General features: G+C 37.1%; 1 protein-coding gene across 1 annotated transcript; it reads left to right on the plus strand.

Moving 5' to 3' along the window:
- Positions 1-4,400: 4,400 nt before the first annotated feature.
- LOC143631431 (serine/threonine-protein kinase SRK2E-like) lies at positions 4,401-10,123 on the plus strand. The gene is made up of 9 exons (XM_077100204.1): positions 4,401-4,584; positions 7,111-7,185; positions 7,290-7,391; positions 7,554-7,607; positions 7,703-7,795; positions 7,884-7,976; positions 9,224-9,328; positions 9,518-9,616; positions 9,709-10,123. The coding sequence occupies exons 1-9, from the start codon at positions 4,408-4,410 to the stop codon at positions 9,997-9,999; spliced, it is 1,089 nt and encodes a 362-aa protein (XP_076956319.1). The 5' UTR covers positions 4,401-4,407; the 3' UTR covers positions 10,000-10,123.
- Positions 10,124-14,788: the final 4,665 nt, after the last annotated feature.

The following is a 14,788-nucleotide window of genomic DNA, read 5'->3' on the forward strand; positions in this document are numbered from 1 at the left end:
CATGGGTTTTCATACGGTTTACTCCCGGATCAATTGAACGAGGAGTAGCGGTGTTTCGGACGCGGAAGTCATGGAAAAAGCGTTGACAGAGTATCAACATAAGGTCTCGGGGTCCTTCAACTACTTTGGCATTTGGAAAGAGCTGTTGAGGTTTCACCCAAAATGGGGCCAGGTTTTGGATGCCGAAGCCGAAGGTGGTACGCGTAGAAAAAAGTCTAAAACATCGTCTTCGATTGATCCAGACACGCCCCGTTCCGACGCTCGAAACTTCAACTTAAGCGATGATGATGCCGTGAATACTACCAAGATGCCTCGGCCGGGGGGTAGAAGAACCAAGGGCAAGGGAAAGGGGAAAGGGGTCGCTTCGTCGTCGAATCCCGAAATGGATAGTCAATTCAAAGAAATGAACTCTCGACTCCGAGATTTACACGAACTTGGAACCGAACGACTTAAAGTAAATTTGGACGCCGTCGAACTTCTTAGAAGAAATCAAATGGACAAAGACATTGAGATTTTATCAAGTGAACTAACCGAAGCCGACCCGAGAGTCCAATCTCTAAAAGCCGCTCTACAAGCGAAAATTTTAGAAAAATATAACATGTAGTTTTATTAGTATTTTTTTTGTATTTTTTTATTTTATTTTAGTTTTTATTTGGAAGTTTAATGTAATTTTTAATTTTAAGTTTATTTATTTAAATGATTTATTATTTAAATGACTGGGCGCCACGTGGCGCATAACGCCTGGGGGTGGAGAGTTATTACTACACCCTGTTTTGGTAAAAAATCATAACTCTGACTGGACGCCACGTAATGCATAACACCTGAAGATGGAGAATTATGACTACGAATGGTCTAATACCAAAACTTCTATTCATAAACCACGAATTAACTGATACCGAATTGGAATCTTGAACTTATAATAATAATCCGTTCTGGGGACTTCTATCCCCCACTAAACGTACTTTACAAACCATTAAAATATTATTATTAAGGCTGAGGGGTGTGGGGGGCTCTAACGGGGGCTTTAATGGGGGCACCAACCAATAATATTATGACGTGTGGCAGAGAGAGAAACTGGATAAGGGGGGTGTTGGAGCCCCCGTGGGAGCCCCTAGCCCTGGTGTGGAGGGGCTCCAGCAGGGGCTCCAGCGAATTTTTATTTTTATTTTTTATAAATATATTCAAACAACGTATTATTAAAAAAACTCATAAATTATTAAAAAAAACACACATTAATAAAAAAAAACACATTAATATCTAAAAATAAAATAAAAATTAAAGTACTAAAAAAACATTATTTTTATTCTTCGGCTTGGTCTTCTTCGATCAACCTCTTTCGGATACGTTCCTTTTACTTTTCCATTAACATTTGATCGACCGGATTTATGTTACTGAAGTCTCTAGTAAGAAAGTCCAAATCTCTCATTCGACTTTTTTCCTTTTTGTCGTAAGAGACCACCTCCATGGTTTTGTTGAATTTATTGAGGGATTCAACAAGATTGGCGATGTTTACGGCTTCCCCCTCAGCCGGTTTTTTCCCCTTGGCGTCCCTTCCCAATGGCCGCCTCCTCGGCGGTGAAGACGTTTCCTCCTCCGCAATGTTTAGGTCGAATCCAACGCGGCAATCCGACCCGGTTGAAGTGCTATACGCTCCAGACAAACTAGTTTTAGTCCGTTTCGGCCCTACTTCCGCATCAACGTCCGGCGCCACCGGCTCAACCCACTTTGAACACTTTTTCAACCTATCCCACAACTTTAAATCGTCCCACGTCTTCACCATCTCATACCTCCGCAAACACTCCCGCTTCCACTCTTCGACCGTGAAATTGTAAACCGCCAAATCATCACTGCCACATGGTCTCATACGACCGCTGTTCCTGTTGAAAAGATTAGTAAACAAGCCGACAAATTTTCTGATGTCGGACCACCGACCCGAAATCATATCGGCGTTCCGCTCTGTACTCCCAACGAGCATGTAGAACGTCTCCCTAACCTTTGTCCAAAAAATCTTGCTCTTTTGGTAGTCGGCTGCAAAATGAATAAATAAATTAGATTTCCATTTAACTTTTTTATTAAAAATCATTTTTAAAAACGTTAAAACAATTACCGCAACGCCGATCATCAGAAATGACTATCCAAGCCCGACACAAGGCTTCCTTCTCATCCGATGACCACGGAGTGGCTTTCCGTTTCGTCCTCGGAGTCGAAGCTGGTCCCGACCCGTCCGTTACAAGTTGTTTTTTCCGGTGGACGCGTCTTTTTGGTCCCGTAGCTTCACCGTGTGATTCTTGTGTCTCCGAAACAACAAAGTTAGGAGACGGTTGTGTGTTGGATGGTTGAAAGCCGGATGATTCTTGCGGCTCCGAATAAAACATCGGTTGGTGCGGTGACGACCATAAATCGTCGTCAATATAATCTGAATCAAGGTTTGGGTACCAATTTCCAGCCATTTTTTTAAAAAAAAGTTGAGAAGATGAATTGATTTTGGGTGAAGGTTTGAAGTTGTGGTATAAAAATGGGTGAAATGGGGTATTATATAGGAATTTTTTTTTTTAATTTAATAAGAGCCCAACGGCTCTTTTCCTAAAACCAAGACAAGCTTTTCTCTCTCTTCTCCCGCTAACAGGCTCACGCCTGCATGGTTTTTCGCGTTAGCGCCCCGTTAGCGCCCCGGTGGTTTGGTGTTAGCGCCTGAGGGCGCGAGCGGAAGGGCTCTAACGCCCCCGTTGAAGCCCCACACCCCTCAACCTTAATAATAATAATCACGTCTCCTTCAACCACATTAACTCACTCATCATCAACTGCTTCATGAGAGAGAAACAAATAATAAAGCAGTCATCTTCACGAGTTTGTTTCATCTCATCCATCTTTAATTTTTATACATCTATACTATATATAATACATCAAACAAGAGCAAATTAAAACACCTATTTTTAAGTAATTTACAACACTTAAAGCATAAAGTACATGTGTAATTAAGGGTAAATTTGTCTTTTAAACACAATTCACTCAACTTACAAGTTTGCCCCCTCATCTTTAACAATATCATGTTTTTAGTTTCAACTTTAAACCAACTTCTCACCCATGATTTTTAAACGACAATAAGTTTTTCATAAGTTAATATTTTTGTAAATATATTGCACCATAAAAATGAGTATTTTATTATCTTTAATTTGTATATAATATTAATATAATTTTTTCAATTGAAAAAAATTAATATGTTACGTAGGGATGTTCAATGCCGGTTTTGATTGTTTTTAAACGAAAACTAAACCATTAAAAATTGAAACCAAACTGTTATTAACGGTCTGGTTCTGGTTTGATTTAAGAGTTTAAGCTTTGATAATAAAATTTGCTTAAAATGATTATTAATACAACCGTATCATCAATTCCAACTAAGTCAAAATATGATACTTGAAAGAATAAAGGAAATAAAAAAAACAACTGAAAGTAAACAACCCAGCCGTGAAACCAAGCCGATGACCAGTTCAAACGGTTTCAAGGTTTTAAACCAAACCATGAACACTCGTAATTGTTACGTGATTAATAGAGTCCGCGTTCAATGACCCGCTGCATCGCGCGGACACTCGTCTAGTATAATTATATACAGAAGAAAAATATAGAATACAATAATACCTTAACGTACAATAGGTACGTGAATACCGTATATTAATGAAATCGATCTATGAAATCACATCCCAACATCTCGGAATCGTCAATACATATCCAATTAATCATTGGTTTACAAAAACAAAAGCAAGTTTGTATCATTAATCGATCAATTTTTTTATTTTTTTTTTCACGAAACCTATTTATGAGCGTTTGCTGAGCGCTTTAGATGTTTGGCTGAGCGTTTTAGAATTTTTTTGCCTTTGAACGTCTCACGTACTCTATCGTACGTTAAGCAATTATTGTACAGTAACCTCACTCTATATATAATAATAATTACGTATCTATATATCTATAACCGTATATACATGTATGAATGATATATCTTGCAGCAGGTAATTTATTCACCTCACCAGTTACCACTTGTCACTCCCATTATTATTATTATTATTATTATTTCCAACCATTATTATTTTTATTATTAATAATATCGTCAATTATCGTCATCACCACCTAGATTTCAGCAATCCATAATAATAATAATAATAATAATAATAAAACCCAGTTATTGGTGTAGTGTAAAAGCTCTTCATTTCACGGGGTTTCTGCCTTTTGCACCAATCCTTGTGACCCAACTGCTGACACGTTAATTTTTCATGAAACCCAGATAATAACGAATTAGATTATTATTATTATTATTATTGGGGGTTACGTGGATGATTGTGATACGATTTGGGGTTTTGTATTATTGTTAGGGTTTGGTTTTAAATTGATAATTGAAATTGAAATTGAAATTTGATGGATCGATCTGCACTGACGGTGGGACCGGGTATGGATATGCCGATTATGCACGATAGTGATCGGTATGAGCTCGTGAGAGATATCGGGTCGGGTAATTTTGGGATTGCCAGGTTGATGAGGGATAAGCAGACGAATGAGCTCGTTGCGGTTAAGTATATCGAGCGAGGTGAGAAGGTTAGTGTTTTGTTTTTGTTTCGGTATTATGTTTGTATTTGTTTACCCGACTCAGGCTTAGTATTTGCAGGGGGCGTAGCATAGTGAGGGCCCGGGGAGGCCCAGCCCCCTGTTTTTTATGCAGTAGTGTAAATTTAGCTGTTTTTCGTCCGAAAATTTTCTTACGTAGTGCAAATTTACCTGTTTTTGACCAACAATTATATGAGCACGGTCCTTCTCGTTTATGATTTTTTATACATTTTGAGTGCCCCCGTGTTATTGTCCAAGCTGCGCCACTGAGTATTTGGATCCTTGATCGTTGATCATCAATAAAACGCACATTTGTAATTTGTTAGTGTTTGAGTTATTTGTCATTGTTATATTGTGTATACTCGTTAAACAATCGTCAGACTCGCTTGTTATATGTTATTATTTCATTTAATCAAGTTCAAGGGCTAAAGTTGTCAAAAAATCAAGTTTTGAATTTGTTCGCAATTTGTTATATTTGCATTTGTTTACCCGACTCAGGCTTAGTATTTGCAGGGGCGAAGCATAGTGAGGGCCCCTGCACCTATGTTTTTTTACGCAGCAGTGTAAATTTAGTTGTTTTTCGTCCGAAAATTTTCATACGTAGGTGTAACTTTACCCGTTTTCGACCAAAATATGAGCCCGGTCCTTCCCGTTTATGAATTTTTTTTATACATTTTGAGCCCCCCCCCCCCCGGTGTTATTGTCCAAGCTTCGCCACCGAGTATTTGGATCCTTGATCATCATTTAAAACGCGCATTTGTTAGTGTTTGAGTTATTTGTCATTGTTATATTGTGTATACTCGTTAAACAATCGTGAAACTCGCTTGTTATATGTTATTATTGCATTTAATCTTGTTCAAGGGCCAAAGTTGTCAAAAAATCAAGTAATGAATTTGTTCGCAATTTGTTATGTTTGTATTTGTTTACCTGACACGGGCTTAGTATTTGGATCCTTGATCATCAATAAAACGCACATTTGTTAGTGGAGTTATTTATCATTGTTATATTGTGTATACGCGTTAAACAATCGTCAAACTCGCTTGTTATATGTTTTTATTTCATTTAATCAAGTTCAAGGGCCAAAGTTGTCAAAAAATCAAGTTTTGAATTTGTTCGCAATTTGTTATGTTTGTATTTGTTTACTTGACACGGGCTTAGTATTTGGATCCTTGATCATCAATAAAACGCACATTTGTTAGTGGAGTTATTTATCATTGTTATATTGTGTATACTCGTTAAACAATCCTCAAACTTGCTTGTTATATGCTATTATTGCATTTAATCAAGTCCAAGGGCCAAAGTTGTCAAAAAATCAAGTAATAAATTTGTTCGCAATTTGTTATGTTTGTATTTGTTTACCTGACCTGGGCTTAGTATTTGGATCCTTGATCATCAATAAAACGCGCATTTGTTAGTGGAGTTATTTGTCATTGTTAGATTGTGTATACTTGTTAAACAATCCTCAAACTCGCTTGTTAAAATCAAGTTCAAGGGCGAAAGTTGTCAAAAAATCAAAGATTTGAATTTGTTCGTAATTTGTTATGTTTGTTAGGACCTGTTAACACGGGCACACTTGTTAACATGTTAATGACATGTTTAAGGTTGTTTGTATTTTTTAATTTTTCAAAATGAAATAAAGGATATGTGTGTTATGATTTGATTTTAAGACTTTTATGAACTTTTGGCGACTTTTTGTTTCACTACATGATTTCAAGTTCGTGTTTGGAAAAAATGAGACAATTAGTTATCGTGTCATGTTTGACCTGTCATTCCAATTCTCTAGTTTCTTTCATTTTTGTTCATTATGGTTTCTTGGTTTCGAATTTATTGCGATTTGTTATGTTTCTGGCACGGACTTGTTAACATGGCATTTGTTAAACTGTTAATGACCTGTTAAAGATGTTTGTATTATGTTATGATTAGATTTAAGACTTTTATGAACTTTTGACGACTTTTAATTTCAGTAAATATTTGATATTGATTGTGTTGCTAAATTGGTTGTGTTATGTAAGTTCGTGTTTGGAAAAAATGACACGATTAGTTATTGTGTCGTGTTCCTGTCTAGTGTCTAGTACCACAGTAATCGTTTCTAATCGTGTCGCACTGTCGTGTCTGACCTGTTATGCGAACCCTGGTTTCTTCCATTTTTGTTCATGTTTGACTGATAAGCTTTAATCGGACAAGCGAACATTTAAGGAACGGCTAACGAATGAATTTTTTTTTCGTGCTGGTTCATATGAACGTGTTGTGTAAATGGTTCACGAAAATAAATGAACACAAACCATTCGCTTGGTCAGGCTACCAAGTTTGTGCTAGTGTTGTTTTTAACATTCATAATATTTGTTTTTTGTAAGATTAAAAAACTCATTAAAAAGTATTAAAAATCTTTAATGAACAAATATGAAGGGACGTAAGCGAACACATTATAGAACGTTCACGAACATGGCCTATGTTCGTGTTCGTTGATTTAATCAAACTGCTTCAATTAGCTGTAACTGCAGTTTAATCTTGTAACAGATAGACGAAAATGTACAAAGGGAGATTATCAACCACAGATCACTCAGGCATCCGAATATTGTCAGATTCAAAGAGGTTTGTCAGTTGTCACTTTGTTAAATTCATAAAAATAATTTTTAACATCACAAACTTTGATTATTATTATTATTATTATTATTATTATTATTATTATTATTCAGGTCATTTTAACACCAACACATCTGGCAATTGTTATGGAATATGCATCTGGTGGAGAGCTGTTTGAACGGATTTGTAATGCAGGCCGGTTTCCAGAAGACGAGGTCTTTAAATTGTTATTTTTATTATTATTATTGTTGTTGTTGTTGTTGTTGCTATTGTTCGTATTATTATTATTATTATTATTATTATTATTATTATTGTTTTTTTTTTGCGTTCTCTTCAACTATAATAACTGTTTTTTTCTGGTTCGGTTCTTGTTGCAGGCTCGTTTCTTTTTCCAGCAGCTCATTTCAGGAGTCAGTTACTGTCATAATATGGTATTAGTTAAAAACTAGTTAACTATCTCTGTTTATATATAAATTTATGAGTATTGAACTGAAGAACTAAAGTTTAATGCATTTGTATAATATAGCAAGTATGTCACCGTGACTTGAAACTGGAAAACACGCTTCTAGATGGCAGCCCGGCTCCTCGGCTCAAAATTTGTGATTTTGGGTACTCAAAGGTATACTTCTTTTATTGATATTATATTATTTGATTTCCCATTGTTGTATAAAGATTATTGAAGTTGATTGTTTGGTTGTTTTGGTTAGTCGTCCGTGCTGCATTCACAACCGAAATCTACTGTCGGGACGCCTGCGTATATTGCTCCTGAAGTCTTGCTTAAGAAAGAATATGATGGAAAGGTAATTATTTGCATACCGAGCCCGTTTGGTCAACCCATTTAAACCCGAACCCAACTGATGCTTTTCTAGGACACCCTGTTTTGACCCGAAAACCCGTTTTGATACCCATTTTTTCTACTACGACTCGTTTAGCACGGGCCAATTCTGGTGAAACCTGTTTTGACTTGAAATGCCCATTTTGATACTTTTTCTACGACCTGTTCAAACCGATCCCATTTTGGCCAAAGTGCCAAACACTTTTTGGCCCAATTAGGGGTGCAAACAAGCCGAGCCCGATCTTGTCTAGGCTTGAGCTCGGCTCGTTTAACTTACAAGGAGCTTGAGCTCGAGCTCGGCTCATTTTGAGCTCTATTTTCAAATCTCGAGCTCGGCTTGGGCTCGGCTTGTTTACTACTGTCTTTATTAATTAATTTTTTATATATTTTTAATTATTTTATATATTTTTTTCAGTTATAGTATTATGTATAAAATAAGATATATTATTTAGTTATTTTTATTTGTTTTGTCATAACATTACTATAGAGGGGAGGAGGGGTAGAGGACGACCGAAATTGACTTGGGATGAGAGGATTAGGCATGATTTGATAGACCTAAACCTCTCCGAGGACATGGTTGAGGATAGGAATTTGTGGAGAAGTAGAATTAAAGTTAAGGATTTTTAGAGAGAATTGAATACCTTAGGGCTTAGACTTAACTTATTTAGGTCACATACCATAATGGTATTTCCCTTACATATTTTATTATTATTATTATTAGCTTTTATATTGCGGTTAAACTGTGACCTTTTTATTAATATTATTATAATTAGTAGTAGTTTTTTATATAACTGTTAAACTTTGATTTCCTTTTTTTGCTTCATACACATGTTCTTAGAGCCGAGGGTCTCTCTGGAAGCCACCTCTTTATTCCTTTGGATAGAGGTACGGTGTGCCTACATCCCACCCTCCCCAGACCCTACCTATAGCTCTGCTGTCGGTGGGATTTTACTGGGTATGATTGATTGATTGATTGATATATATTTAAAATAATTATATAAATGGTAGGCTCATCTAGCCTTGCAAGCTGGCTCGAGCTCGATAAGTGAAGCTTGGGCTCGGGCTTGATCGAGCTTTTTTAACGAGCCGATCTTGAGTAGCTCGTGAGCGGTTCGGCTCATTTGCACCCATAGGCCCAAACCCAAAACATACATACCCGTTTACTCAAACCATACCCGTTTCACAAATTGATGATTTTTTATATGAAATCAGATTGCAGATGTGTGGTCTTGTGGTGTAACATTATATGTAATGCTTGTGGGAGCTTACCCTTTTGAGGACCCCGAAGAGCCCAAAAATTTCCGGAAGACCATACAGGTAACACATATTGTCTTGTACATCTTAAACTAATCGGGCCGACCCGCTTAAAATTTTCCTTTGATTCATTTCAAAACTCAGTAATATGACCTTTTTGACCCGGCCCATTTGAAATATAGATGGCCCGAATTGACCCAGTTGACAAAACATGTACTTTGTTTGACTTTGACTTTATTTGACTTTCTGCAGAGAATTCTCAATGTTCAGTACACGATTCCATCATACGTTCATATATCTCCCGAATGCCGCCATTTGATTTCCAGAATTTTCGTTGCTGATCCGGCTAAGGTAACCCATTGACTCTTGTCAAAGTCAAAAGTCAAAACTCAAAAGTCAAACTCCTATATATCAGTTTACTGATTACGAAAACACTTGAACAGCGAATAACAATGGACGAGATTAAAACCCACGAATGGTTTGTAAAAAACCTTCCAGCCGAGCTCATGAAAGACGACGCAATGGACCAGTTTGACGGGCCAGACCAGCCCACTCAAAGTGTCGACGAAATCATGCAGATCATCGCAGAAGCCACCATCCCGCCAGCTGGCGATAATAACCTGAACCGGTATCTTACTGGTAGTTTGGACATCGATGATGACATGGACGAGGATCTCGAGAGTGATGGTGACCTGGATATTGATAGCAGTGGCGAGATTGTATACGCGATGTGAGTATTTGGAAAGTTATATGGCATTTCGTGTTGTATTGGGTTCGCGAATTTCGTTATACTTTTTATAAAAATGTTGTATTTGTATGTTTCTACTTACTATATATATGGATGTTAATGTTGTGTTAGTATAATGTGGCTCCCCTTTGTTTTTGTTCCTAGTTTGGGGATGTTACATGTTAATAATAAATAGGGTGTGACCTTGGTATGTATTGCTGAATTGTTCTGTTAATAATCTTTTGTTTTTTTGTGTTTTTTGTTTTTGTTTTTGTTTTTTTTTTGTTTGTTTTTTTGTTTGTTTTTTTTTGTGGGGGTAAAGTTCAATAGATTTATCGGACCAAGTCTAGATAGAGGTGCACAAAAAACCCGAAACCAGAACCGTACCCGAAAAAAATACCCAAAACCGGATTTTTATACCTTGGTTTTTTAATGCCCGAACCTGTATCCGACCCTACCCGTAGGGTATGGATAGGGTATGCATTTCAGTATCAAAACTCGTACCCGGAACCGGAGCCGATTTATACCCGAAAACCGGAACTGGGTTTTTCCAATACCTGAAACTGGGTTTTTCAAATACCCGAAATTTCCCGAAAAAAACTGAAAAGTACACGAAAGTACTCCGAAAAAGTGCAATTCCTTAAAAAATCCAATCTATACCCGAAAAATACTCGGTAAAAACTAAAAAAACCCAAAAATAGGGTTTTTTTCAATACCCGAAAATAGGGTATTAAATACCCGGTTTTAGAATACCCGATTCTATACCCGACCCGAACCCGATGCATAAGGTATGGTTTTTGGAGACAATACCCGAACCCGACCCGGGTATTGCCAATACCCGATTTTTCAATAGTCGGTCATAATACCTGACTCCAGTTCCATTCCCGAAACCGGGTATTTGAAAAACCCAAATTGTGCACCTCTAAGTCTAGTGGCGGATCCAAGTTAAACATGTAACTAGTGGGCGAATAACGGTTAACTGGTTTTTCAAATATTGGTTAGAACTTAGAAGCATAACATGTTTTTTGTCAAATGGTCAAAACCGGTTATTGTAAATAACCAGTTATGGTTCCTAAGCGCTTTTTGGGTAAAAATTGTTAAATTCCTAATCTATGTAAATGGTTAGCTTATTAACCTAACCGGTTAACCTGAAATTGGTTAATTTAAGAAATTTAAAGTAACTCCAAAAATGTAAATTAAATTATATTTATTGAAATAGAAAGAATTAAACGACAATTATTGATAAAAGAGAAATAACGATACATTTTATTCAATGATATATAATCATCGTGGTCATCGTCTTTGATTAGTTATTAATTATGGGCTTAAGAAGCTTCGGTTGACGGTGGCGCTCCATCTTTAGGTTCAACGTCTTGTAGTGTTCTCGCAAGTGAGTTTTCAAAGTGGAGCCGAATATGGCTTTGAGAAACGTGATAAAAATTTGCAATGATATCTCATAGATGTCTGGCATTAGACATAAATCGAACTTCGTGATGAATTCATGGTTTCTTAGTCTCTAGTGTCGACTTCATTTATGCTCAATTGCCATTTGATCCTTTCATTATTTTTGAAAGCTAGATAAGTGATGTTGGAAGTAGAGACGTACAAAAAAAACCCGGTTTGGGACCAGTTCGCTGCAAACCGACCCGAACCGGTTGACAAAAAAACCAGTTTCAACCAAACCGGATCCCAAACCCACCTAGTCCGCAGGTTCTATCACCGGTTCCCCTTATGAACTACCAAACCGGTTTGAGAAAAAAACTGGTTAAAACGTGTTTTAAACTGGTTGAACCGATTCTGAAACGAACCGAATCGATTTGGACCAGTTCGACCTTTCACGCTCCTAAACTGGTTTCTAAAACGAACCGTTTTAAATCAAACCGTTTTAACCATGGTTTGACCAAACCTGTTTGGTTTGACAAAAAAACCGGTTTTATACACCTCTATTTGGAACTTGGAAGAAGAAACTCTAATCCAAGTGGCCCAAATCCCAAAGCCCATATACCAACACCCCAACCCAAAAGAGATCCAGGCTAAACATGTAAATGGTTGGGCTTCTACTAATTTAGAGTTCTAAAATTAATTTTTGTACTTATTATGTTTTAGAGATTTTATTTTTAATTTATTTAAACTTTTTGGGTTTCATCTTTTCTAGGGGATTATTTAGTTAAAATGCTACTTAACTTATTTTGCATTCTATGAACTTGAATACTTTTTAATGTAGAACTTGGGGAAAAAAAGAACAATAAAAGAGAGATACTAATAATAAACTAAAAGTTATTAGTAAATTAAGTTATTTTTTGGTAAAAGGTGTAGTGCGCGTGTATTTAATTTGAAACTAACTATAAAAGCATGTGTTCGACCAAATCCGAACGCATTTCTTGATTTCTAAAAATATAATTCATATTCGATAACTCAAACTGATAAACTGAAACAAGTTGTGCTTGCCAAAATTATAAATAAAAAAAATCAATCACCAAATTGTGAGTATCTAGAAATTATTTTATGAGTAATATGATATCAAATACACATTTAATGAGTTAAATATCACATACATTTATGATATTTGGATATTTGAGACTTTGAGTCACACCAGATCACTAAATATTTACAAAGAGTTTCATAATAGTTGGTTTGTTTAATTGTTTTAAGTGGACAAGTTACCTAAATCATTTTCTTAACCATTAATCATTAACTTCATAAAAATGGATACGAAAAGCCGGTTTTAATCATCACTTTGAAACCGGACCAGATCAACCGGTCAGACTGATTAAACCACAAATCAAATGGACTCAACATTCAAACATCTATCACACCTACACTTAGTTCGAGTCAATAAACCATTGGTTTCTATAACAACCCAAACCCAAAAAACTAGTCTCGTGTGTGATAGATCCCATTTGAACTCTAAACCACCCACACTTATTACTCATATAACCGATATGAGACAAGTCTAATACATTACAATCATTTTGGTCCGTAACAATCGACCCTCATTAAGAATGTCAACATTCTCATTGATCACAGTTGGCTTCCTCCGGGCACCACTCCAAGTTTGGGTATGATATAATGTTACAGCTCAAACATAAGAACTCAATCCAAAAGACTAGTCTGACGGGTGAGAGAGTGTAATTAAAATCTAAGCCTCACTTTTGTTGTCATACAACCGATGTGGGACAAGTCTCATACCTTACAATCATTTCAGTACTTAACAAACTCATACACCCAAATAAGATAAAATTGAAAATTGTATGCTTAGAAATTTGGAATTATTATGAAAATTAAACATATACAATATCCATTAAACATGAGTGTTCTATACTTCTATCACAAGACATCCTCCATCTAACTGAAATAAAAAAATTAATAGATCAAACAATGATCACAAAACTTATCATGGAAGAAGACCAATGTAAGGAGTTTGAGGAGTGTAAGACAAGCTTTGTAGGTTATTTTGATGAACCACAAGCTTCAAATCTTTAAAGAACACCATCACAAACTCAAACCCTAACTTCAATATATCCATCCATATTCCCACTTTCTCAATCATCTTGTTTTCTTGACGTATGTGTTGTACACTTGTAAATATATTTGTGTAATTGTGTCACATGCATATATATAGTGTATATGTGTGTGTAAATGATAATGAATGAAGTAGCTTTAATATGGCCTTTGAAACCCTTGAAGGGCCATTTAGAAAATTAAATAATAATCTCAATTATTGGGACCAAACATGTGATGTAGAAACATGAAAATGTATGGCAAAACATGATCTACTCAAAACTAGGTGCCTTATCTTTCCATGAGGAAAAAAAACATTTTTTTATAAATGTATTATTGAAGAGGTAGGTCCCAGCAGGGCTCAGTTGGTCCCGCATGACTCACCTTGAACAGGGATGTCTGCGCAAAGACCATCTACTCCCGCAGGACCCACCATGCTCAGAGAAGCCTACGCGCAGTATGCAAGCTGCATACGCAGGGAAAAGCCTCCCAATGGTAAAGTAACCCGCCTGTTCCCGCAGTTGCGGATACAAGCCATCAGGGAAGGCTACCCGCACAGCATAGCTACACGCATAAGGCTTAACACTTACAAATATTCAGTGTCACCTGAAAGAACGAGCAGAGGCGGGAGGGGGAAAACTCCCGCCAAAATGGGCCAGTCTGTATGATGGAGGATCTTTTGCGTGATACCTGACGAGGTAAAGACAAAAGATCTGACCAAGAATGCGACAGCTCACTGACAGCAGCGTGGCAGACAGCACGCCACAGCACTGTGACCAATAGCCGCCGCCTGCCCACCAACTCCTGCCAGACCACGTGCCTAGCCTGCAGTGGGTAGAAGACGAAGAGTGCACGGCACGCCTGCTCTGTGTCAGCCGCTACCTATCCACCACTCACAGGTAGGGCACGTGCATAGGTTACAGTTGGTAGCGTGTTGGGCCGGCTAAACCCCTTGGAAACCCACCTTCGGCTATAAAAGACAGCAAATGGTATTATCATTTCATCATCTACTATCTCGTATAACTTACTTGATAATTGCTCTAATAGTATTCATATACTTTTATATTTAAAGAGCAATATAGACTGATTCTCACGCCGGAGGGTGGTCACAAGGAGGAACCCCCCCTTCTCAGTGACGAGCTTACGGTGTCTGTTTTGCAGGTTCCTTGAAGTACAACTTACTCTGCTGGACCTAACCTTCGTGGGAAACATTACTTAGCCCCCAGATTACCCATAATCTGCCAGAGGCCACTTAGTGTTTCTTCATTGGCGCCATCCGTGCATAAAGCTAGAAC

Source organism: Bidens hawaiensis, unplaced genomic scaffold, assembly GCF_021521415.1.
Source record: "Bidens hawaiensis isolate Kalapana, Puna unplaced genomic scaffold, B.hawaiensis_p1.1 tig00006068_1, whole genome shotgun sequence".
NCBI classification, from domain to species: domain Eukaryota; kingdom Viridiplantae; phylum Streptophyta; class Magnoliopsida; order Asterales; family Asteraceae; genus Bidens; species Bidens hawaiensis.

What these genes read in the sequence shown, in the direction of transcription:
- LOC143631431 (XM_077100204.1), top strand. Translation starts at nt 4,408, where the DNA reads ATGGATCGATCTGCACTGACGGTGGGACCGGGTATGGATATGCCGATT. An exon ending in ATATCGAGCGAGGTGAGAAG is followed by an intron (nt 4,585 to 7,110) that starts GTTAGTGTTTTG and finishes ATCTTGTAACAG; the next exon opens with ATAGACGAAAATGTACAAAG. An exon ending in ATTTCCGGAAGACCATACAG is followed by an intron (nt 9,329 to 9,517) that starts GTAACACATATT and finishes GACTTTCTGCAG; the next exon opens with AGAATTCTCAATGTTCAGTA.